This window comes from Lindgomyces ingoldianus, assembly GCF_010093535.1.
Source record: "Lindgomyces ingoldianus strain ATCC 200398 unplaced genomic scaffold BDR25scaffold_3, whole genome shotgun sequence".
Taxonomy (NCBI): Eukaryota; Fungi; Ascomycota; class Dothideomycetes; order Pleosporales; family Lindgomycetaceae; genus Lindgomyces; species Lindgomyces ingoldianus.
Window position 1 is genome coordinate 1,998,291 of NW_022985164.1, and position 24,040 is coordinate 2,022,330.

Below are 24,040 nucleotides of genomic sequence, written 5' to 3' on the forward strand. Positions count from 1 at the left end.
GCTTTTTGCTGACTGATTTCGGAATGTATACTTGTCAAAGTTACCTCCCTAAATGTGATGCTACATTTCCGAACCCAGACGATGCTTACGACACCCAAACGCCTACATCCATATACATAGACATGTGCCCCTCTCAGTCCAGCTCATCGTCATCCTCTCCCACGGCACCCACTTTGCCCTCTGTTCCATGCACCATCTCAAACTGCTCTTCCGGGCACTGCACGCCATCCTTCCGCCTCGCTTCTTTCGTCGGGACCAGTTGGAATACTATGACAAAGAGCTCGGTATCTGATTCTCGATTCTTAAGGACATATCTGAGGGAATGTGTGCTTGGTTAGTCAGACCTTGTCTACATCGCTTCCTCCACCATCAACAATAAAACATGGAAAAAAGCTATTGACACAGACACAGGATAGAGAAGGCATGATACGTACCGTAAAGGCTGGCCATCCCAATGACTCACAATCGAGATTGCAGGAAGCCCATACCCCAGCTTCAATGCAAATTCATTGAAATCCAGATACGGGTTAAAGAAATCGCATTTGTATTCCCTGCCCGCCTCGAACCGAAACTGCTTTCTTCGGTCCTCGGATAGGAAGTGTTTTTGGCGTTGGCGTGCGTCTAGTGGTATGCTGTGTTCTTCTCGTACATCATTCCCGTCACCTTCAGCGCCTTCCTCGTAGACCTCGACATCTGCTTCCTCATCCTCGCCGTCCCCATCGGAGGAAGACGAAAGTGAGGGCGATAACGGTGTTTTGCTTCCAATGCGCAGAACGTTGATGCTGCTTAATAACGCCCCGTACAGGTATGGTTCATCGCCGTATACGTCGCCGTCGAGACCGGGATCGATCCACCATTTGACGATGCCAAAGGCTTTGTCAAAGAGTGGAGGCAAGCGGTCGCGGATCGGGTGGTCGAAATCGTTGCCGAAGACGAGGTGGTGGCCCGAGATATGAGATTTGGGAGTGAAGGAGAAGGATATTGAGTAGCGGTCGTAGGGATGTTGGGGCGTGTAAAAGTAGGGGGACGACGAGGGGGATTTGGGGGGAAGACCTAGTGCTGAAATTAGTACTAAACATATAGAATTCTTTGAGCCGCGCTGGAGCCGTCGTGGAAACATTTGGGGGCGCAAGAAATGTGCGAGGACTGACGTGAGCCAGGGCAGGAGTGCGGGGAGTTGAGCGATCAACTCAGGATTGCGAGGAGCATACCTCTGTAGTCCTTTATTCGGATATGTATTTGCGCGTCGATATGATCGGAAGATATGTTTACAGGCTTCTCGCTATTCACATGGACATCCTGGTGTGTCTTCGGATTGTAGGAATGCCCAGCGGTGACGCGGAGAATATAGTTCTCGTGGTAGGCCATCGTGTGCGATGAGATTCTTAAATAGGGTTCTCTTAGGCGGAAATTATCTAGCATAAACTCAATTGAAACCAGCGAGTACGAGCTGGGAGAGGGTGAAGGTTTCGGGAGGGAGCAACGAGGTATTTGAATGAAATTGCTGGGAAAATTGATGCCGATCAATGACGTCCGAGGTACGCGACGAGGGATCCTCGACACTAGGCTGCTTTCGGATGGCGGGGGGCTCCAGGTGGGGCTTCATCTACCGTTTATCGTCGCCTCTTTGTTCTCTGTTTTGACGTCTCGCAGAGAGGAACTGGGAGGTTACAGAAATATGCCCAAAAGTATACTCTGTCGCTGCGTCTCTCCTGCTTCTCCTATGAGAGAAAGTGTGAGTGGTACCTAAGTTATCTACTTCGCTTTTCTACCTTCATCCTGTCTCGGCCATCTGCATACTCACAGCTCTCTGCTTTGCCTCTCATTCCCACTGTGCCTTACTTCCACCCACTCACTCTCATTTCCTGCGTTTTACCTCTTAAAGCGGGACGTGGTAGGGGATAGTCGAAGATAGATATTGGGATCCTGGCAATGGTCTCCCTACTTCTGGTAAGGGCTTTAACAGGTAAACTCTGCCCTAGTTATATCCCATGCTATGCAGTAACATGCTGTAGCACTCAAAGCCTCCGAAGGCCATTGCTCGTCCAAGGCTGCTTAGTGCAACATGTGGAGCTAACTTACTATTTCAAACGTCGCTTGCTCGGGAACCCAAGAGAAACATTGTCTAGAAGATCATTCCCGGTCTTCCGGAGCACGGAGCTCTCCTGGTTTCAAACCCCCCACCGACTATCCTCCAATTATCAGACTCAATTACTTCTCCCTTATCTCTAGACTATCACCCTCCCTCTAATTTCTCATATACACCCTCTGTGACTATTCTTAAGCAACCGTGTTGCAACGCGAGCTTCCACCTTCCTCAAGCTGGCCATAGCCGCTCTCTTAGTATTCAGTGCACTTGCCTACCCATGACCCTCAAAGCAGCAGTTGGCGGAGTACACAGCAAATCCGGCCCCCTGTACCGACGCGCTGGGCCGTTCCCTCGAGTCTCTTGGGATGATGGAGCGTATCAAGCGCGTAATTGAGGAGTGTATTCCCACACTCTAGCATATTCAGAGGCGCTTTACATCAAGGTTAACTCAGCCAAGGCTACAGCACTCCATACCTCCTCACCTGATAACTGATTCCGTGACGGCTACAGCTTTGGACACCAGTGACAAATTCTCTCTACTGAAGTGGTTGAGTATGAGCCATGAGGTGAGCGGCTATACCAGGAATCTTGAAGACCGCCTCAACTTCAAGTAGGACGAGGAACTGAGAGCGAACTCCGCCGGTTGCGTTCTCACTCCAGAAGCCATCTATGGCCCATTTTGGAAAGACGGGTTGAGTGCCAAGATGTTCGCGCAAAAGTTCAAAGTATCCATATGCGGCTAGCTCTGCAGACAATAGACTTGAACATCTGTAAGCTGATTCCGGGCGCTAGAGTGGATGTGTGGTATGTAAGCAGCGGGAGGGTAAGGAGCTACTACGGAGCTGGCGAGTCTCCTGCCAATGTGATGGACATCTACCACGGCAAGCCCGATGGCTATCTACGCGCCCACCAATGGGCCTCCTCTCATGGCACTGAATATTTCGATACTACTTTCCCCTGTCACTATACCAATCGAGTAACCCGTGTCTATGTAACTGTTCTCCCAAAATTTGAGGATCATTCTACGCATACTGTCATGCTGTACTTTAACGAGTGGCTGCATCAAGTAATTGAAGTAAAACCCTTTGGCTCCAAATTCGGGTCAGAATAAAACATGCTGATTATTACTTTAGATCAATTACTAGTGTAAGAACAACACGCAGCTACTCACGGTCAAAGATTTCGCTATACTCGGCCTCCAATAAATAAGATCCATTTGCTCTGTGGCAGTATAGTTGTCCCTACATTTCACGTACGTACCCCTTCTCCAAATCTCGAGAACGTTCTTTGCTGATGACCTTTGTTTAGAAGGCATCTTAGCTTAGATTGCCATGTGCATTAATGCCTCCACCATGAACATCAGGCAACCACAGAAGCGTGGTATATTTAATGATCATCTCGCACATTAATAGCAACTAGGTGCTTATTGAGGAAGAATAGAACAGGTTGAATACGCAAGTTTTCTATATACTGGATTGCCCATGGTTCTCGGGGCAAGGTATTCATTTTAGGCTTTGCATACAATGGTTAGAAGTACACTACCCCTAGGAAAATACTTGGAAAATGCTTAAATATCATACCTAGTCTAGTGAATCCTCTTTACTTCAGCAAAACTTTGGCTCGAGTGGAGCTCCATCGGCGAGTGAGCCTCAGCCAACCGGCCGAGTGCTAGCTGCCGAATTAAGGCGGTTGTGTAGCGTTAACTCAGCGAACATATACGCCTTCCCGGCGGCTCGTTTACTTGGGAAATTACCATTAAGAAAAACCATTAGTAGCTAGATAAACTGCTCATGAGATTCTATAGAAAATTGAATGGGGGCGATTGAAATCGCGAGATTTTGGTTGGCGCGTTTAAACGCGAGGTGCGCAACATTCTCGTATGCGCAGTTTCCATGTAGCCGTGCTTATTGTTTAACCATGCCCATTTTCCTCCTCCAGAAAGACGAACGGTTTACAACCGATCACCCAATCAGACTGGGCTAGGCATTCGAGATGACGCAGCCACCACAGTCGTGTAGCAACTCAGCTGACTGTCAGTCATCAACCCGACATCTTCAATTCTCGTTCTCGAGTTATTGTCGTTCACATTGATACTGACACCGACAAAAACGCTACTGACCCTTATGTTTGAAACTTCAAAAGTCGTGGAAGTATCTACCTGAATTGGCCTCTATTCAATGTTTCACCGATTCCCGCAAATCACAGCCAGATAGAGTTACAACTCCAACCACAACAAACAAATTTGCACACCCCATCTCACTGCGCCTCAACCCACCCAAACAAAACTACAACATCTAGCACCAAACTCTGGCTTTCCACTGGCCAAACAAACCTAAGACTCCACCAATACAACGAGCAACCGCACCACCCACTCCCCAATCCACCAAAATGGTCTGGTTCGAGCACCGCCCCGACACTGACACTCTCGATCGCATAGATGCGTTAGTATGGGTGTTACATCTTATCGTCTTCGCACTTGTGGGGTTGATGCTGGCCTGCTATGTCCTAGCGTACATGATTTGGAAGGCGCTGAGCCAGGCGACGAGGGAGTTGGATCAGGGAGAGAGGGCAGGGAGGAAGAGAGACTGAGGAAAGGGGGGAGGTTAGCTGGAGTTTTAGTTCTGGGAAGGTTAAGGATTAGAGGTTGGGGTTGGGTTTGGAAAGGATAGGGGGGTGGATGAAATGAGAGAAAGGAAGGCAGGAGATTGAAATGAAGCTGAGGTAGATATCTTGGACACAGATGTTGAGATCGCGAAGCGGTACTGCGGTGCCTTCTCCTAAATCCAAATCAACATTCACAAACTGTCCAAATGTGCTTTAAAGCCTAAACTATTCCTTACCGTCCTTCGCTCCACACTCAGAATCTACTCCTCCGACGCCGCAAAATCCAAAATGCCAAGATATTGTTGCTTCTAGTTCGAGGTATACTTCGCAAGGGAAACCTGGAACCATATTAAAGAGAAGTGAGGTGTCGTGCTTAGTTCGCCGTGAGCTTCAGGCGAATGTTCGTCATAACTGCCTGCAGCCAAGTATGATCTCGATCGCCTAGTGTTGACGTTCATGAGGTCTTGTACAGGGCATCGAATAATTAGGGCTAGAAGCGGACTCCTCAGACAGCAAGTAGGCGATTCGCAGTTCTTCGTCGAAGTCACGAAAGCAAATACATCCGCGATGCTGGATTGCGCAGCCAGACAGAGTTTCGAGCCTCATGACTAGGTATTGAGACCATGCGCATAGGAGATATTGAGGTGGATGTAGAGAGAAGAGTGGCCCACGGTGAACCAAAGCTGGGGTGTTGATGTCGTTGAGGCTCGACTGTGGCGTTAAATGGAGGCATTTAATGCTTGCGGGTACGTCAGCTTTATATACGTATTTGCTAAGCTAGAAAATACCGCATAAATAGATAAATAGTAAGAGACACAGCAAGGTCAAAAATTGAGGCAGGCAAGCATTCGCTTCCTCTGTATCCCTCTGGCGTCCTCCATGAGCCTTGCGACACTCGAGGTTGATAGCTAGATTGTTGATGGCTTGGCTTACGGCTAGAATCGCCCAGAAGGCTAACTAGGTCCTTTCCTAGTGCTCAGCGTTTCCAACAGGAAGTAGTACAATTGATACTTTTGCTCCACCTACAATTACGTAAGGCAAACAAACGTAACTACATTTTTAACTATTACAATTTAATTAATAAGGCTTAAAAGTAAGTAGTATATAATTAAGGTAGACTTTTTTAAGGTTGCAGTCTCTAACGCGTGTAAGGGCTAGGGGAGCGTGTTTGTGCCACTATTTACATGTTAGTGTAGCCTTAGAGCTTGCCCTGTACTACAACAACCTTAGATAACCTTATTATAGCAAAAGATAACAGTCCCTTATATAGGAAAATAGCACAAAGCCTTTAGGAGGAGGGAAAGGATAGTTACTTATAACTATAATTATCTCTTAGGCTTTATAATTAAAGCTTTACAACTCTAGAAAAACTAGCTATATTATAAAGTTATTTTTTAGTAAATTAAATAACCTTACATGCTATATTAAAAGTAAGAGGGACTCTACTACTCTAAAAGCTTTAACAGTTACATTATAACTTTTAGTAAAAAGTTAAGAAGTATAAGCAGCTTTAATTAAACTATAACTTAATTATATTAACCCCTACTATTAGGTAAAGCAAACAAAAGTATATAATAAGTGAGACGTAACTTGTCTAGAAAGCCTGAGTCGAATCGTACTACTTCCTGATGGAAACGCTGCTAGTGCTTAGTGAAGCCAGGCATGAGTGTGACAGACTCGTATTTACTGAAATCGAAATAACTAAACCAGACGACGAAAGTAGTGCTTTGGATTAAGTTCGGAGGGCATCCGCGCTCAGTGTGTCCAACCGTTAGTACACCTAATAGTACAGTACTGCAGTACACTAATTTTGGTCACGTACGTACGTACAGGGCATCTACTTAGTATACTGTACTATACATAAGGCTGCTATACTAACTGTTTATAGTAGTTATATAGAATTTTTAGTAGTTTTAGGCAGTTAAAGGCAGGTTACTAAGAGCTAGAGGGCTTATATTTAGAGATTAATGCAGAGAATGCTGTTAGTGCCTGTTTTATTAGCAATCTTCTAATAAATTTAGTAACTATGCTATTTACCTTATTCTTTTGCCTATTATAATGTCTTAATTTTTATTCTAATTAATAATGCAGTTATCTTAGTGTGTTACTACCTTGTAGGCCCTATTCTTGTAGGCCTTATTCTTACATGCCTTATCCTAACGCTTAGAGAAGGCCTGTATAGCGTTACCTAGCCTATCTAGGCTGTCCTTGCGTAAAGCAACTCCTTTAAAGCATATGCAAGATACCTAGGCTAAGGAGCACCTAAATAATGCCTGCTATAATGTTAAAATTGCCTTTAAAATTAACATTACCTTTAATTTCCTATTAATTTTAGTAACTTTATATAAGTGCAAGCAGTGCTTCTTACAGGCTAAGAAGACTATTATAATAAAAAAAATTAACTATTAGTGTTAATAATAAAGGCTTCTTAACTGCAGAAAAATTAGTTACATAACATTACTATTACTAGTAAGATTAATAACTGTAGATCTTATAAGGGGTATTATAACTTTCTAATTAGGTATAGTCTTTAGCTTTAGCGCAATTACTTTATAATACTTTAGTTACTATATTTAAACTGTACACTAACGTTATTTTCTCTATATAGTTAGTTAGTAATAGCTAACTCTTCTGTAACTGTACTATACAACCTCTAAAAGGCTCTGTAACTAACAGTTAGACACACTGTCCGCGCTGGGGAGTACTCTGCGTGTTAACCATTTTGGCCAAAGTCAAATAATGATAGAAAGTAAAGATAAAAGCCAAACCCACCAGGATATCATATCGTTGAACCTATTGCTAATTATTTGACCTCTGGCATATAACTAGCTTGGCCACGTTTCATCACCTAAGCCCTACCCATTTTCCGATCTAAAACCTAGAGCATCCTTGAATCATCATATTGGCCCAAATAGTGTATTACTCGACTTACTCTTCCCCCCATTCCCAAGAATCTCCTGACTGGCTAGATTCTCCGTCTGCGCCCGACTCGCCATCTCTGGCCGACTCTGAGTACTCCTCGTCTGCAGATAACCAAAGCTATTCGCCCTCTGGTTCCTCACCGCCCTCGCAACCAAATTATACGGTTTCGCAAGTAAGCCAATGTACGTCGCAGCGCTGAAAATGGGGCTGCGTTTGACGATGCAGTTACCGTCGAGAATAATGTGACCCATGGTTTCGATTTGTAGGCCTGGGAGCTCAATAATTTCTTCTATATGCTCACCAGCTTCCTTTTTAGTTTTGACAACGGTGTGGAGGATGGATTTGTTGTGCCGGTTCATTTCCGCGGCGATCCACATTGCAACTACTCGGCCAGTGACACCCATTGGAAGGACAAGTGCGAGAAGCATGAGAGCGGCAGATATGGACATTAAGGTTGCAGAAGCGAAGAGGGCGGTGCCAAAGGCGAACGCGACGACGCTGCAGCCTCGGGAGAGAACTTGGAAGAAGGCATGGAGTTTCGATATGCCCTCAACAGAGACTACGACGTAGAAGCATGTTCGCGAGTAAGAGGAGGGATCGTTTTCTTGGATGGTGACATGGTGCTGGAGGTTGATTCCTGCATGTAGTCGATCCATGATGGTGGGAAAGCGTGTGCGGTCGAAGTTTGTGACGCGGGATTGGGTGTTGTCGACGATGAGTTTTGTGGGAGCTTTGGCAACGCGAAGGGTCCAAGATTTGGTGAAGGGGGCGGCCACCACGTTGTCAAAAACGCTGGCGACAATGACGATGAAGTACCAAAACCACATCCAACCCCAGACCTTTCCTTGGGTCAGATCGAACTGTGGTAGTAAAACGGAATAATGAACTTACTCTGCACCACCATGTAATCACACTGCCTCGCTGCGCTAGCCCCATTGCGACGAGGTTGATCCCGATGAAACACAGCTGGAGGAAGATGGCAAACCAAACCTTGACATAAACATCGCCGCCAGAATCATCTTTGGCACGTAGCCTGACCTCCCTTGCGAATAGCTTCGCCTCACTCAGCTCACTGTGATCAAAGCTCTCTTCATCTGTATCCAGATGCTCGTGCTCCGGATTTATCGCAGTCCTCATTGTCGGCATTATGCCCCCATACGAAAATGCTTTCCCAGACTCAAACTCGCCGATATCAGATGGCGTAATAGTAGCCCCCATGGAAAGGAACATAGAAAGGAACCCTGCTATGGGAACCAGCTTGTAGACGATCCACATTTCCCTCGTCGGTGCGCCGAGCAGAGCACCGGCGGTAGGAAGAAGAGTGAGAGCGCCTGCTGCTCCGTTGTACTCTGCGCTACTGAGAACTCTGACTTCTTCAAGTGCTTTCGCAAGGTTTAAAAGGCATTGTCGGACATCTTTTCCTGATCGAATCCGATTCCCCCGTTCGAGCCAGTTCATGAAGTAAAACCACCCCCCTTCTTGGTCGACGGCTGCTGCTTGATCTGGCGTGGGTGTTTGTACAGGTTCGAACGGTATCGTATTCGCTGCCTTGGTGCCTGCTATTAGACCAAAGACCAAACATGCGGACAGGAAAAGACATCGTGTTTTATTATGCCGGAGGAATTCATTGAGCCCAACTAGAAGGCGAAGATACGATTTGCCTATAACATGGATGAAGATTGTGTACAGCATGGTTAAAAATCGTCGCGAGTACTTGAAAACAAGGAAGGAATAGTAATATTGTCCACTGTTCGCGTTCCCAACGCAAAATAGTGAGTGGAAGGGGGAGGCTAAAGATTAGATGGTGTCTCAAAAGGCCGAAAGGGTTGATGCTAAGTATGCCACATCTTCCAGCCCCCAAGTGACACTATTCCCAAAACACAACCAGAAGGGTCCAGGCCAACTATTCCGTTCTTGACAGGCATTGCAATCCCTGCCGTGCTTACTGTTGATGGCAGAGCCGTGGGGCCGGACCACCTCAGCAGCAGATAGTTGTGGGTGCTTGTTTACAAATTATCCCGACTCTATTCGTATTTGAATTATCCCATTTTTTAGGGCAAACCTCGCTAGGAAAAGTATCCCCCAACACCAAAGAGAGGGATATCTATGGTTCTAGGATAGTGAACAATCGAAACAGGATCCTCTCAATTGTAACTGAACGCGGTGTATCTGGTGAGACTGAAAGGATAGCGAGCACGAGTCAGCGCCTCGTCCCCAGAACAGCATTTTGGCGAAGTGAGAATAGATTCTACACAGTAGGTCCACAAGGTGTAGTAGTCTTATTGAAATCCATTCTTCTCCCTTCTCCAGCGTTAACGCTATCAGGGGCAATCCTGTGAACGAACTCGCGGGATACTGCCGTTATCAGCACATTTCGCCTGAAACAGAGACTGATCTGCGGCTAATGAAGTTGGGGGCGGCAAATGAACGAGCAGGGTGTTTCTGGCACTCTTCATTGGATAGCCTTGGAGTGCGCCAGGATACAGTTTCAATGCTCTCCTTGATTGCGTATTTGAAAGGAATGCCTTAGGTTGAAGGAGAGTATGAAGGGTTCGAAGAGGGGTTAGAGGAGTGTGATTAAGCTCTCGCTAGAGAACAATAGACGACTATTGGCCCACATTTGGAAAACTATTTGCCTAGCTTCAGGGCTGAATATGCCGGAGAGAAGAGGAATTGCTCACCAGATGCAGGTGGCAGGGGGGAGGGGAGCAAACATTGCGATCAAGAGACACCGAAGAGCACGCGTCTGGTCGGCCACGACGCCTGCAGCCCTTTCAAAGGCTGACAGGTGAATGGCAACCAATCATCTCACGTCGCGTCAGTGCACTCGAAGTCTCGCATTCCCCGTGACCAAAGCCACTCAATCCTCCATTGATACCCTTGTACCGTGCGGTTCAAGGTATAAGTTTGTACCGCATTTGTTTTGCAGAACAAATTAAGTACCTTAAATCAATTCCCTAGCATAATATATTTAGTAGCTACTGTGCACTAAACTGGCCTCTACAAGAATCAGAGAAGGGTGGTATTTAGCCTAACTGAATAGCTAGCAGCTTATAGAGTCCATGCCTGTGGGCGAGAGCACGGATAGTGTAGAGGAATTGCAAACATCCTGTTTCTATAAAAGAGTGCGTTGGTTAGTGTAGATAATCCAAGTGGCGTAGCAGGGACCCCGGAAGAGCACTGACGAATACGGATCCTCTGCCAGTTCTTGGCGAGGCGCTGGAAGTTGTCAGAACAGAGCCGCAGGTGGCGATATTCCACACCGCCCTCAGCGTCCCTGAACATTCTCGCGCAAGAGGCCGACATTTCCCACAAGAGCCTAAATTCGGTTTCACTCATCGTTCGCCATCTTCTACATTCATCGAAGTATCTTTCTTACCATTGCTGACGCTCTATCGTCCGCGTTGTGGTGTCTTGAATAATTTTGAGTACCCCTCAGTCCTCACACCACACGGTGCCCCACCCGTCTCATCGGAGCCGAGCTCCCAAATTCAACCCGTAAGATGGTGAATTTGTACTTTGCGCCAGATGCGCAGCTTTTACACTCGGATCGGCTGGTCTTAGACGTCTTGACAAAAGACTACAATCGCTATCAAGCAAAGCATGGTTCTGAAGCTGAGAAAACAAAGCTTCGCCATGATTCTGCGTCGCCCGAAGGTACCACTATATTCCTCTCGTTTTTTAATGTCTAGCACTTCAGTACTTGCTCGATTAGCACGTCTAACATTCCCGCTAGATGCCAACGAGTTACAGGAGAAAAGTATTGCAAAGCTTAAATCCGTCAATAATCCTAAAAGCAAAGACTTCGACCCCACTGTCTTTGTCACCTGGGACCTTCCGGACACCAATGTTCCTCCATTCCTCAAAAAATGGATTCTAGACCCCTACATTCGCTGGGCTCGGCTCATTGTCCGCTTCGAAACTGACGTCGTCATGTTAACCCATCTATTCCTGTATCTCTTCACTACCATCCCATCCGCTCTCTACCTTTTCTATGACTTCCATTGGTGGCATGGCCCGCTCCACTTTGTAATGCAAGTATACTTCATGGGCACCTACACCCTGATGATGCACCAACATATCCATCAGCGCGGTATCCTGGCCAAGAGATATGCATTCATTGACCATCTCTTCCCCTATATTACCGATCCCTTGATGGGTCATACTTGGAACTCCTATTTCTTCCACCACGTCAAGCACCACCACATTGAAGGCAACGGGCCCAACGATCTCTCTTCCACTGTACGGTACCAGCGCGATGATGTGTGGCACTTCCTCCATTACGTTGGGCGATTTTACTTCCTAATCTGGTTCGACCTTCCACGGTACTTCTTGAGCACGAGGAAACCCGGTTTGGCGCTCAAGGCTTGTACATGCGAGATCATGAACTACGTTTTCTTGTACATCATGTTCAAATATGTGAATAGCCGAGCCACGACCTTCGCGTTGCTGATGCCGTTGTTTACGATGCGATTAGGCCTGATGATTGGGAATTGGGGACAACATGCTTTTGTAGATGAGGTATCGCCGGATTCGGACTTTAGATCAAGTATTACGCTCATTGATGTGCCCGTACGTTCTCCCTCCCAGCTAACCTTCCTTTCACTGGACAGTAGAGGACGCATAGATGCTGATATATTTACCATAGAGCAACCGATACTGCTACAACGATGGCTACCACACCTCGCACCACCTCAACCCTCTGCGTCACTGGCGCGACCACCCAGTCTCCTTCCTCATCCAGAAACAGCAGTATTCCGATGAACACGCGCTGGTGTTCTACAACATCGATTACTTGATGATTACCTTCAACCTCATTACTAAAAACTACATGCACCTTGCTAAATGCCTTGTGCCTATGGGTGAAGCTCAGATGAAATTGTCCATGGAGGAAAGAGCGGAGATGTTGAGGAGCAAGACGAGGAGGTTTAGTGAGGAGGAGATTGCGGAGAAGTGGGGAAAACAGTATGCGCGGTTGAAGAAGTGAGGGTGGATTGAGTAGAAGTTGAAGACTTGCTAAATATATATTGCATAGGTACTGAAGATCGAATGGGCATGGGATTTATTCCGAATTAGGTTTCTCTCGAAAAGACGTTTTGTTTCAGATAATCTAAATTCTGTATATAATGTCAATACAAAAACATGTGTGGTTTTGGCGCAACGATAGGGCTCTCAATCACTACCCACTAAACAAGCCTGTCCTAAAGCGGGCTTTAAAACAAGTGCTACTTATGAAGGCATTTCCATGCAGTTTGTATGAGAACCACGTTGGAGTATTCACCTAAGTCGAAATACCCTGTGTAGTGCTGGAGAAACTATTAACGACAGCTCTCAAAACGACAGCACTAAACTTTAATAAACTCCTAAGTCACTCCCCCGGAGCACCCACTCTCAATTCTGGCAAGTTTCTCCATCCCCTGTTGTACTTTCATCCCTATGCGCCAGAGCTTCTTCCAATGCGTCGTGAGCAAGACATAATCTCCCTCGGGCCTCATCCTAGCGCAGAAGTACTCCCATCCGTCCTGCCGCTTCGCGGAACAGCAGAAATCCCTGCTTCATCGTGCCCTAGAAATCTCCCCGATATATGATTCCGAAAGCCAAGCCAGCCTTTGCTTTCCACGCACTCCTAGTGGATGGACTCGCGACCGCCGGCGGTGCCAGCACAACCTGTCCGTCATGCAGGAGTTGTCGTGGCCCACGATAGATCTGGTGTCGACTTGGTTAAGGACCATAATGTGTAGTAGTGAAAGTTTGCGTGCAACAGGGCCGTAGAGGTGGCGGTAAGTTCTGCTTGTAGCGGAGTGTTAGAGAGGGTGAATATTCACGTGATGCTGTGCCACAATGAGGAGACGGAAACTACCCGCTCATGCTTCTACCTTGACAAAGACGCAAAGCCATAACAAAACGCCAAAACGCTAGAATGTTATAACGCCCTGTTATACCCCCCGATGGGCCATGACTCCGAACGTTGTGGTTCCGAGATATTTACCCCTTGGTTATCAGCCCGTCGTTCTTGAGATCTAATCTAATCATTAAAAGGGGAAGAATACCGCTAGCCGAGTTTGGCCTAGCTCACTTTCTGACGTGAAAGTCTTAGCCACCCGCGATCCTCCACAGCACTCCATCCGCATGCAACGTCCTTTCAATGCTGAACCTTAACAAAAGAATTGCCGAGTATTGCTGCCTAACAAATATGGAGCCCTTCCTCTCTTAGCTCCGTGCTCTTCTCCGGCACCCGTTTCATGGCTCTTAAAATGGCATCCCTTCACATTAGCGCTCGTATCTTTGTCAGATTCTTTCCAATTTGAGCATGCAGATGTCCGGAGATGGATCTGTGTAACGCCCATGTCCCTGAGCCGGATATTTGGGAGTCAAATGGACCCTCTGCATCATCTGAAGCGCGTCACAGGATATTGTGTGAGGCTCTCACCAGAAATATCCTGCATCTCCGCAAACACGATGGGTAATTCTTGCACGGAGATTCAGGTTATATGAATCCCCCTTTGCTCCTATTCTGAGTCCGAAGTTTCCATTGCTGGGTCATGGCTCATGATCCTATGTTTGGCTTCTTTTCTTTATAAACATCTTCATTCTCTTCGTTCGATGTCAGTTCTCAGACAAGTGGTTTCTTCCTTTCTAATTTCAATTCGTTCCTTCCCAACTATTACACTCTTTTAAGACATTTTAAGTGCCGGTCACCATGCCTTCCCTTCGTTATTTGTTTCTGCTCGCCCCACTGGCTTTTGCATTACCAAGTCGAATTGTTCAACGAGCATCCTCGTACGGGGATAAAACTCTTACCCTTAGTGACGACATTGCCAAGCTATGGTACGATGACTACGATTCTAGCGAGACTCCAGCAGAGTCTAGTGACACCCCAACGCACCCAACTGAGAACACTCCTGGGAACTTCACACAACCGATGGGGAACTTCACGCAGCCTTGGAAGAACTCTACGCAACCCATGGGAAACTCCACACAACCTACAGGGAATTCCACGATTATACCCACAAACTCTAGAGATTATTACAGCTGCGCAGGTCCCGACGTCAAGGACTATCCACCAAAAGGAGAGTGGTTGAGCTTCAATGCTCTCTGGGGCATCAATTCTCCAACAATCGTCAAAAATAACAAAGACTCTGCATACGCCGACTTTATCAAACAAGGCATTCAAGATGTTTCGAGGGCAAGCAAGGTTGACGCTCGCTTGATCCTGTCCATCATTATGCAGGAGGTATGTACCGAAAAATTGAAATGAAAGTCTTCACAGCCTAATCAATCTTAGTCTGGAGGCAATGCCCAAGTTGAGTGTACAGGATACGACTACAAGAGAGACTGTGGAATTATGCAAATGCGCGGTGCCGCCAATTTCAGCAGCTCCGAACCCGAGAAAAGCATTCGCGAAATGATCGAAGACTCAGTCTATGGAGTCTCCGAACCTGGTGTGAACAACCCCAATGGTAGTCCTGGCTACTTACACTACTTTCAAGGCAAACCCGAGGATCTTAGCTGGATCAAAGGTACCTTCTGGCAAGGCAACCCGTTTGCAGCTGCTCATCTTTACAACGCCGGATCTGTGGAAGAAAATCTTACCGTCCAGGTTGGAGAAAATCTGAACAGCAAATGGTACGCAAATGATATTGCTAGCCGGCTCCTTGGCTGGAATGGATCCAAGCAAGGCTGCGAGAACAGCCGCAAATGTCCAAACCACGGATTTGAGAATAGGCAATGTCAAGGCTAAAAGAGAGAAAATATCTGCTCCAGGAGTACATCTTGCATTCTGTAACGGTTTGGCCCCGGGGGTCAAGGACTTCAATCTTGTGTCATTTTCTACCGTGTCTTTGTTATCCTTAATCGTAATAACATTTTCCAAGTATTGTATTAAGCTTCTATGCATTGCGAACCGGCTCTATTATTCTCCCCTAAAGTAGGTTCAGTTTTGTACGGGTCCTCTCTTGGATCCCGAATGCCGAATTTGTTCCCAATCTAAACCCTCTTATGCTCTTTCCCTTCCACTAGCCTCGAGTCGCTGCCTCTTGCCGATCTCAGATCAAAGACTTTAGTCATTCTCAAAACATCGAGCCCTACTACTCACCCCTACTCATCGCATCGTTATTCCAGGGTCAGACCATGCCGGAATCTCAATTACCATCGGCGAAGAACTTAATAATCACGACCCCCAGTACTATCGCCCTCCACGCCCAATCAAGCCATCAAATCCTCTTCGAGTGCGCGTCCACCGATGGAATTCTCAACGCTCAGGCAGCGAAGGACAACAGCGGTCTTCTCGCTATCGCTGATAGCCACGTAGTTATTCTATATAATTCGAGGGATGGGAAGGATCGCAAATATCGGCTCAAGAGTGGTGATGTGAGTGCGAAACAAGCCAATTTACTTGACTGTTTTCTCTAAGCTGATCGTTTGGAGGGTGAGCCTCGTATGCTTCTCTTCTCACCCTGCTCTCAAACCTTGTACTTCACCACCACGCTCAGTCCTTCTATCCAAGCATACTCCATCTCCACCGCCGAACTATTACCTCCTCTCCAAGAGCATCCGTCTCCGCCAAATGTTCTCGCCATCTCGAAAGGCGGTGACATATTTCTCTCCACCTCTCCAGAACCACCAACAATATTTCTACAAGACCTCCGAATGCGAGGAAGTGCGCCGATATCATTTCATCCAAATAGATCTCAGTCGTCGGTCGCCTGTGCTGCATTTCAAGATAGCGACCACCCCTCGCGACAAACATGCTGTGTGTTCCTCCTAGGATTTCAGGATGGTACGCTTGCACTATATAAGATTGTTATACCTCGTCGGCTGCGATTATCCAACATTCTAGAGCCTAATTTACAAACACATGCTTTCCAACTCCACCAGCCTTCTAAACTCGGGTACTTGAAGAGGCTCCACAAGGCTGCCATGGGAGGTATATCCGCTGCTGAGTTCATCCCTGGCTACAAGTCGCGCATTGTGAGTGTGGGATATGATGGGCGGTGTCGACTCGTTGACTTTGAAGAAGGAGGTAAGGTCCTTCGGACGTGGCATGTTGCTGGACCAGCAACATGTCTCTCTGTGGTTCCGCTCGATGCAATCCACACGAAAGGAAGGGAAGAGAAAGTCGCTGTTTTCAGTAGTGAGTTGGCGGAGGATAATGAACGAGTGCATGAATGGACGGAGACGCTTATTGCGGTTGGGACACGAGCCGGCAAGATTCTTGTGTTCAACATCCTTGGTCTCTTGATGCATGAGATTGTGGTTGAAACAACTGTAGTGGGAGTTGAGTGGGTCGGCGACATGCCTGTGCCTTCTCCTCTACCAAGTGGGTTCGCCTCACCTGCGATATTCACTAAGGACGAGGCTTCTACGCCTTCCCTCCCTCTTCCTGACACTCCTGTGGACAAGTCCGAAAACGCCTCTAATGGTTCCGAAGACAGCGATGAAGACGCAGAGCAATCAGGCACAGTCCGCATCACAGAGTCCCCACAAAGCCGTTCTGGCGTCACAAGCCCCGTTCGCCTCAGCCCTCCTAGAGACCTTTTCTCCGCCTCGCCTCATACCCAATCCCGGCAAATCTCAGCGGCTAGACCGTCCGTCTGGATTCCCCGCAAAGTCTCAGAGGTCTCATATGGATCACCAGAGCGAAAGGATCTCACAGCAAAGCGCCCACGGCGATCCCACCCGCGTCCTAGAATTGTAACAGAGACTTTCAAAGCTCCGACCGCGATTCAGGATACATCATCCCTCGCAGAAAGCCGAAAAAGTTCAAGTAGTCCTGACGATCCAACTACACCCCTGATGCAAGATGCAAGACGGTGGTCGCAAACACATCAGGTGCCCGATATCCCTCTAATGTCTGCGGCGCTTGGATTTGAATCCGACGACTTTGGAGGCTTCGATGGCAAAGCTGAGCCTGAGGTTGAAGGGTCGGAGATTTGGCTCACTCCACCTACATCGCATGTATCACGGAGCTCGGTGGGCGTGATAAGTCCACAGCGTTCGGTAGCATTTGAATCTCCGAGAGTGCCACGGAAGGGGGTAGCTTTTAGGTTCGGAAGCCCGCCTACGTCTGTTAATGTACCATCACGCGGTGCAGTGCAACCGCCTCGGGGAAACTTTGCTCGGAGGAGTTCGCCGAAGGGGTTTGACAGCGAGTCATCAGATCGAAGGGCAAGATGGCTGCATAGATCACCGCTCACATCACCGCCAAGACGTGAGATTAGACGACAGCGATCCCGAATTTACGGTGCAGCAAAGGACTACAACACTCGCACTAAGGAGGCCAGGGACGAAGCAGCGGAGTTCAAATGTCGTGAAGTCGGAAGGTACAGTATGAGAGAAGACAACGTGAGACTGAGAAACGAAGTGCAAGCTTTGCGGCAGGAATTCACGATGTTGAAGGATGCCATCCTTTCATCACAGAAATAACATAGGAGATATGGGCCTTGGTTGGGGGGGTAGAGAGTATCGAACCTGTTGTGTTGTTTTGAAATGCTAGCATTGCTATGGGCCTTCCTCTGTCGCAGGATTCCGTTATGTTCCTTGTCCTCCTAAAACACTGTCTGATTGATTTTTTGCACGTCTGTCACCGGGGTTTCTCCAAGCTACGGGATAAACGTAGATCTAGTTTCTTCAGCCTCCCCACAGCCGCCTCTCATGCTCTTATTTTCAACCTGTACGGTGGCTCTACCCGTCGCGATGAAACTTCTGATAGAAAAGAATAGCCTATGGGTTTCTCCACGTAGGTTATCATTCATAATCAAAAGGGAGGTCTCCAAGTCATTCGGCAAAAGTCTTCGTCCATATCCATCTCTTCTTTCCATTGACTTCGACGAGCGGGACCTGGAATTGCTGATTGAGATTGTGCGCGAGCGGTAGCCGTTCGCTGAGTTCTCGGAAGACCGCAACCTGGGGTGCTAGCTTGCCATGCGCAACATAATGGAACCAAACCAGTCGTTTGCTGCTCAGGTATTATGTCGGATTTCAGGTCTTTGATGCATCACTCCCACTTATACCTCTTTACACCTGGCACAACTACCTCCCACCCATCTTCCTCATCACTCATACCTGTCTTTTCTCCTGCCCCCAACGCCCACACCAGCCTCTTCATCCTCCTCCCGGCCAACCAACGTCCCTCCCCCAAATCCCAATCCCCCTCCACTACTACCACCACCAAACCAACCCCCAGCACTCCCTCGACGACTCTCCTTCTCTCCCCCACCGGCTTCTGTATTCTGTTCGACAACCACGCGCGCCATTTTCCAGAGCGCCCAGGTTTGAAATACGATAACGAGCAGGAGAAGGAAGAGCACTACGAGGATACCGAAGAGAGTGAAGAGGAGGAGGATTGTTTCTTCGTCTTTGAGAGACTTGCCCATGTTGGCGGATTGCGTCTGGAGGCGAAGGCTTGGTGAAAGTCGAACTGGAAGGGTGGATGTTTGAGCCTTGATTTGGATACAAGGGAGAAAGAGGGAGAAAGCGAGATGTGTTCGTGTTCGTGTGCGTGGGTGCGTAGGAAATCTTAAGTGAGAGATTTCGTTGTATCCTTGGGCTCAGAGACGCAGGTACTCGACGAGGTGGGAGTATGATGGTGTTGGATTGTATTACGTTTTGTTGACTGATTAGAGACCACCAGTAGGCTTCAGGTACTCGATTTGATCAGAGAAGCAGTCAACTGCACTATCACAAGAAATGGTTTCCTTTTGAGGAGGAGTCGTTCATCCCAATATAAATCAATACTGTATGACGAGAGCAAACGATAGTGAAGGAAGTCGGCTCAAATGAGAGAAGGAGAGACTAACAGACACACCTCAGACAAAACCCGCTCCTGAGGAGCAGTATGTAAACTCTCCGGTTTATATTCAAGCGGCACGGTACCTGTAACGTCCGAGACCTTGGCGTTCATGTGAGACGTCTTGTCCACTAAAACTCCACACCTTGTGCGTTTCAGATGGGGACACGTGACGATCCTCACCACCTTCACCTGCCATTCCAAAATCAACCTCACCATGCTTCAGCCTCATAAAAACGCCAAAGTCAGAGAAACACAGCCACGGCGCTAAGCAAGCATTACTCACTAATTTTGCATTAAGAAAGTTGCAGACAAGCTGCATATCAAAGAAATATTTTACTGCTACCTACAACTACCTAATATGATCCGATGCAATACCTTAGCCAGGCTATGAACACTGTGTTATGCTATGCAAAGAACCCCATATTCACAAACGCTCGCTGTGCTGTGCTGGTTATCCAATAACCCTAACAACTATGTGTATACAATCGTAACGTCATAAAACGATTATCGTGTCGATAGAAAACCAAGGGTAAGATCATTATGGGTGGCTATGCAAGCGCCGTGGTTTTAACAATATCCAAGAGTGCCAGAGACATGGAAATTACGAGGGAAAGACGACAAAACCTTGGCCGATGAAATCCAACCTATCAATGTACCGTGGATCGTGAATATCCTATCCAGCAATGCCATCAGTCTACGCAGCCGCTGCCTCCGGCACAGCCTCGTCCTCTTCTTCGTACTCTGGAGCAAACACATATCCCGAGTCCCGGGGGCGTGTGGTCCTACGACCGGACTTCTTCTTCGTGACTTTGGTCTTTTCTGCGACTTTGGTGACTTTGCCGGTAGCCACCCTATGCAGATCTACGCTATGAGTCTTGACTTCTAAACCCTTGACCTTCATCTCCCTGATTGCTTCAAGTGCATCTGCATTGCGCTTCTTGAGAGCAGCGGCAAGGTCTTCGTTCCGGCCTAGGAGCTGCCGAAGACTCTCGTTCAGGGCGTCGATGGTGTTGCGCGTATCTTCTTCAGCGAGAGCAAAGGCGTTCTTCATGTCTTCGATTTGCGTGTAAAGGGCCTCGACAGAAGCAGCACGAGCGTCACCCATTGCACGAAGCTCTTCGATCTCCTGCTCCTTCTCGGTGATTGCTTTAGCATGCTTGTTCGCCTGATCCGCGGTAGTCTTCTGCAGGTTTATAATGGTAGCCTGTTGGGTACTGATGGTCGTATTCAGGGCGTTGGCCTCGGCGGTGTGCGCGTTCATAATGTTGAGCATTTCGTTGGCCTCGCTCTCAACTCGCTGCTCTAAAGATGCGTTCTCCTTTCGCAAATGTTCATTGTCCGCACGTTCATTTACAAGGCCGTCTCGGAGGTCCTGGATAGTAGCATCGCGCTCGGCAATCTCATTATCATGCTCCACATTAGTGGCAGCAGCGATATTCTCCAAGGTGTCGATTTTAGATTTTGCGGCGTCTAGTTCATTGTTAAGATCCGTCATGGTGGCCTGGAGGGAGACTATTGTAGTCTTAGTAGACGACTCCAAGGCGGTGAACTTCTTTTGTATCTCATCTAGATCGCGGCTCAGCTGGGCAACTTGTGCGTCGCGGTCAGCTTCAAGAGCATCTCGAGAGTGCGTCATATCGGCCAAAGCATCCTCGGTATCAGCAAGCTGCTTTTCGAGGCCAGTGATCTGCTTGTTAAGAAGAGAGACCTCTTTCTCAGCATCTTTGCGACGGTTCGTCTCATCATCGAGAGCCTCATCATGCGCTTCATCGTGTTCCTTGATCTCGTCCTTGAGCGCAGCAATGGCCTGTTCCTTCTCAAGTTGATTCTGGAAGAGCTTGGCGCGAAGCTCGTTGGCTTGGATGCCGGCGTCATGGATCCGAGTGTTCAAATCGTCAATTTCGTCATTTCGCGCATCCAGTGTGGCCTCGGTAGTCTCTCTCTGCTTTCGCTCCGCCTCAAGGTTCTCGCGAAGGCTAGCTTCATCGGCACGGAGAGTTTTGAGGCTCTCATTCAGAAACTGAATCTCGTTGGTGAGCTGATGAACCGTTGCGGCTTGAGCGTCTCGGTCCGTCTCTGCGGTTTCGCGGTCTGCAGTCTCGTCCGTGAGACGCTGACGAAGGCGGGCTAGCTCGGTGTCGATGTTGGTGAACTCGCCCTCAAGGTTGCCTATACGACCCACGAGGTCGTCAATGTACTCGGCCTTCTGCTGTGCATCTCCTTCAGCAACCGCACGACCGTCCATTTCGGTCTCAAGCTGAGTCTTGAGAGTCTGGACGGTCCCGGAATGCTCCTGCTTCATTTTCGAGATTTGATTTGTATGCTCTGCCTCAAGACGTGTAACGGTATCAGTTAGCGTGTCAACATCGTTTCTGTAAGTATCTAGAGCTTGCTTAAGCCTATCTCGAGTTATCCCGTTGTCTTCAAGCTCATCTTCAAGGCCATGGATTTTTGCGTCATTATCCCGAATAGTCTGATCTTGAAGATCGAGTGTGTCGTTAGCTGCCGTCAGGCGCTCTCCCAGGTCAACGACTTCTCTCTGGAGCTTCTCGTTGGTTGCATTCAAATTCAACCGCTGCTGCTCCAACTCAGTATTCTTGTCCTCAGATTCAGCCAGTAGGGTGAGAATTCCATTGAGTTGGCTGCGCAAGATGGTCTCTTGTCGGTTGTGTTTTTCGGCAATAATAACCTTTTCCCTAATCTCGGACATTAGGCCGCGTAAGTGCTCGACCATCTTTCGCAGAAGCTGACCATTGGTAAGAGTAGTCGTGGTGCCCGGAAAGAGATCTTCGAGTTCCTCACGGGCATCATCAAGGACGTGACGAAGCTCTGTGATTATCTCGTCGCTTGAAGCTCCTGGAGCAACGATCTTCAAATTCTGGAGCTCAACCGTGAGCAACCGGAATGTATTCTGGGTCTCGGCAACTTGTTGGTTTAGGTGAGCAATTTCAAGTTCGAACCGCTTGACTGTCTGGTCAGAAACCCGATCTGGGATGGCGGTTGGGTCACTCTGGGACGCCTGAGCTAGGAAGTCATACTCCAGTCGTTGGGTGGAGACGGATTCCATGGTCATCTGGCTAGCACGGTTGGCATAGAAGCCGTTTGGATGTGGGTTAGCCTCCATTTGGTCTTGTGGGATATTCAAGTCGTCTGGGTCGACAAGGAGAAGGCTGTCTTCGTCATCATCGACAAAGGCACCGCCGTCAAGGTCCATGCCTTCACTAGCGTCTCGAGAGCTAACAGCATAGGCTGACGAGGTTTTGAGTTCCTCAATTTCCTTGCGAGCGTGCTCTAGCTCTTTCTCTAATGCTTGAGTCTGGTCCTCAGACAAATCGATATTACCCATCCGCCGCGCTTCGTCTTGAAATTCCAGCTCCCGGATGCGCTGTTCTCGCTCGCGGAGCTGGCGGCGCAGTTCTGCCGCCTCTTTTCGCAGCTTGACGTCGTCCTTCTTGTGTTCCTCGATTTCGTTGACCTCCTCGCTCAAATGACTCCGACGGAGACGACGCTGAGAAAAAAATTAGCTTGAATGACCTATCCCAAATCAACGATCGCGTAGTCGTACCTTTAAACGGCTATCCAAAACAGCTCGAAGAGGGGCAAACTGGACCTCATGATTGCCATTGGAGTCGTCCCGCTCCTCATCAACGCTAAGTTGTGCAGGCATGGACATCCGAACATGACGGGCTGCCTTCAAAGGACGGTCACGGGGAGCACCGAGCCGCTCCAGGTGTGGTGTGAGGCCGGGGAGGGGCTGGGTTGCTGGAGGCGGGGTTGACGCCGTGTTGTCATCGTCTCCAGTCGGACCGGAGACAAGGGGCTCGGAGAATCGACGGCGGGTGCGAGATTCGTGGTCGGGAGCGACGTTGATAGTATTGGAGGCTTGGGGCCTCGACACGGAATCTTCTAACTCACGAGCAAGTTGCTCATGATCATCTATCTGCACTCGCTTGAGACGTTTGACGTGCGTGTCGGGTGTCTCCGGCGTGGGGGAGACTGGACGCTTGGAGCCTTTGGAGAGGTCGACGGAGGGGGTCTGGCTCCGTCGTTGACGAGGCCTCCGGCGCTTTGGGGCGTCGCCAGGGCCTTCTGGGTGGTGCTCAGAAGCAAGCCGGGCCATGCCTAGATAAACAAACCAGGAGCCGTAGCCTTGAGTGCGGTTATGGGTGTAAGTACTGAAGAGCTGGCGCAAAATGTAGCAAGAAGAGGCAGTGGTGGAGTACTTAGGGACACGGGACGAAAACGAGGTGAAATTATAGGGCGTGTTGTGGGGTTTGACGGCGGCGGTGTGTGCGTGCTGAAATGGGGTGGTTGGGTGGTGAGAAGGTCTGTTTTATGCTACGTCAACGGGTGGAGCATGGCCAATCGACTGAGGCGTTCCGAAAAATATTGCCGGCCTGTCCCTGCCAGTGACGTCGACGCGTCGGGCATTCATAACGCGTTCTCCAGTCACAGCAGACAATTTATCTCACACAAAACATGGCGAATCTCGCACAGTAGTGTCTGTGATGGTAAATTCCCATCTTTCCGCTATTTGCAATGACATTGAACTTCTACGTCACTGGTGATTTCTTTTGACATGTGTCGCCGCTCGGACCGTTGCCAAGCCCGACGCAAATCAGGACATTCACAAT

The 24,040-nt window shown here is 48.3% G+C and overlaps 8 protein-coding genes across 8 annotated transcripts; 3 read left to right on the forward strand and 5 right to left on the reverse strand.

The window, feature by feature from the left end:
* Positions 1-15: 15 nt before the first annotated feature.
* Positions 16-1,492, reverse strand: BDR25DRAFT_300583 (DUF1769-domain-containing protein). Its single transcript, XM_033689404.1, has 3 exons — positions 1,212-1,492; positions 435-1,053; positions 16-329 (listed from the first exon to the last, which is right to left on the reverse strand). Exons 1-3 carry the CDS (start codon positions 1,366-1,368, stop codon positions 134-136), a joined length of 972 nt encoding a protein of 323 aa, XP_033553520.1. The 5' UTR covers positions 1,369-1,492; the 3' UTR covers positions 16-133.
* Positions 1,493-4,141: 2,649 nt separating this feature from the next.
* On the forward strand, positions 4,142-4,786 carry BDR25DRAFT_300584 (uncharacterized protein). Its single transcript, XM_033689405.1, has one exon. The coding sequence runs from the start codon at positions 4,478-4,480 to the stop codon at positions 4,676-4,678; it is 201 nt and encodes a 66-aa protein (XP_033553521.1). The 5' UTR covers positions 4,142-4,477; the 3' UTR covers positions 4,679-4,786.
* Positions 4,720-6,442, reverse strand: BDR25DRAFT_349754 (uncharacterized protein; the record flags this gene model as incomplete). Its single annotated transcript, XM_033694592.1, has 6 exons — positions 4,720-4,866; positions 4,930-4,953; positions 5,032-5,134; positions 5,196-5,432; positions 5,511-5,628; positions 6,406-6,442. The coding sequence occupies 6 exons, from the start codon at positions 6,440-6,442 to the stop codon at positions 4,720-4,722; spliced, it is 666 nt and encodes a 221-aa protein (XP_033553522.1).
* Positions 6,443-7,121: 679 nt separating this feature from the next.
* Positions 7,122-9,393, reverse strand: BDR25DRAFT_339610 (uncharacterized protein; the record flags this gene model as incomplete). The annotated part of the gene is made up of 4 exons (XM_033693410.1): positions 8,507-9,393; positions 7,626-8,454; positions 7,284-7,293; positions 7,122-7,125 (listed from the first exon to the last, which is right to left on the reverse strand). Exons 1-4 carry the CDS (start codon positions 9,305-9,307, stop codon positions 7,122-7,124), a joined length of 1,644 nt encoding a protein of 547 aa, XP_033553523.1. The 5' UTR covers positions 9,308-9,393.
* A 1,512-nt stretch (positions 9,394-10,905) lies between these two features.
* BDR25DRAFT_339611 (uncharacterized protein) lies at positions 10,906-12,757 on the forward strand. The gene is made up of 3 exons (XM_033693411.1): positions 10,906-11,272; positions 11,352-12,187; positions 12,264-12,757. Exons 1-3 carry the CDS (start codon positions 11,119-11,121, stop codon positions 12,600-12,602), a joined length of 1,329 nt encoding a protein of 442 aa, XP_033553524.1. The 5' UTR covers positions 10,906-11,118; the 3' UTR covers positions 12,603-12,757.
* A 1,822-nt stretch (positions 12,758-14,579) lies between these two features.
* On the forward strand, positions 14,580-15,356 carry BDR25DRAFT_210346 (uncharacterized protein; the record flags this gene model as incomplete). Its single annotated transcript, XM_033684644.1, has 3 exons — positions 14,580-14,849; positions 14,901-15,059; positions 15,117-15,356. 3 exons carry the CDS (start codon positions 14,580-14,582, stop codon positions 15,354-15,356), a joined length of 669 nt encoding a protein of 222 aa, XP_033553525.1.
* A 3,015-nt stretch (positions 15,357-18,371) lies between these two features.
* Positions 18,372-19,725, reverse strand: BDR25DRAFT_349758 (uncharacterized protein; the record flags this gene model as incomplete). Its single annotated transcript, XM_033694593.1, has 8 exons — positions 18,372-18,601; positions 18,658-18,672; positions 18,711-19,157; positions 19,186-19,260; positions 19,293-19,311; positions 19,352-19,387; positions 19,422-19,534; positions 19,578-19,725. The coding sequence occupies 8 exons, from the start codon at positions 19,723-19,725 to the stop codon at positions 18,372-18,374; spliced, it is 1,083 nt and encodes a 360-aa protein (XP_033553526.1).
* Positions 19,726-20,100: 375 nt separating this feature from the next.
* Positions 20,101-23,693, reverse strand: BDR25DRAFT_331391 (uncharacterized protein; the record flags this gene model as incomplete). Its single annotated transcript, XM_033692629.1, has 6 exons — positions 22,972-23,693; positions 20,761-22,914; positions 20,499-20,724; positions 20,257-20,459; positions 20,193-20,220; positions 20,101-20,147 (listed from the first exon to the last, which is right to left on the reverse strand). Exons 1-6 carry the CDS (start codon positions 23,524-23,526, stop codon positions 20,101-20,103), a joined length of 3,213 nt encoding a protein of 1,070 aa, XP_033553527.1. The 5' UTR covers positions 23,527-23,693.
* Between the last annotated feature and the right edge of the window lie 347 nt (positions 23,694-24,040).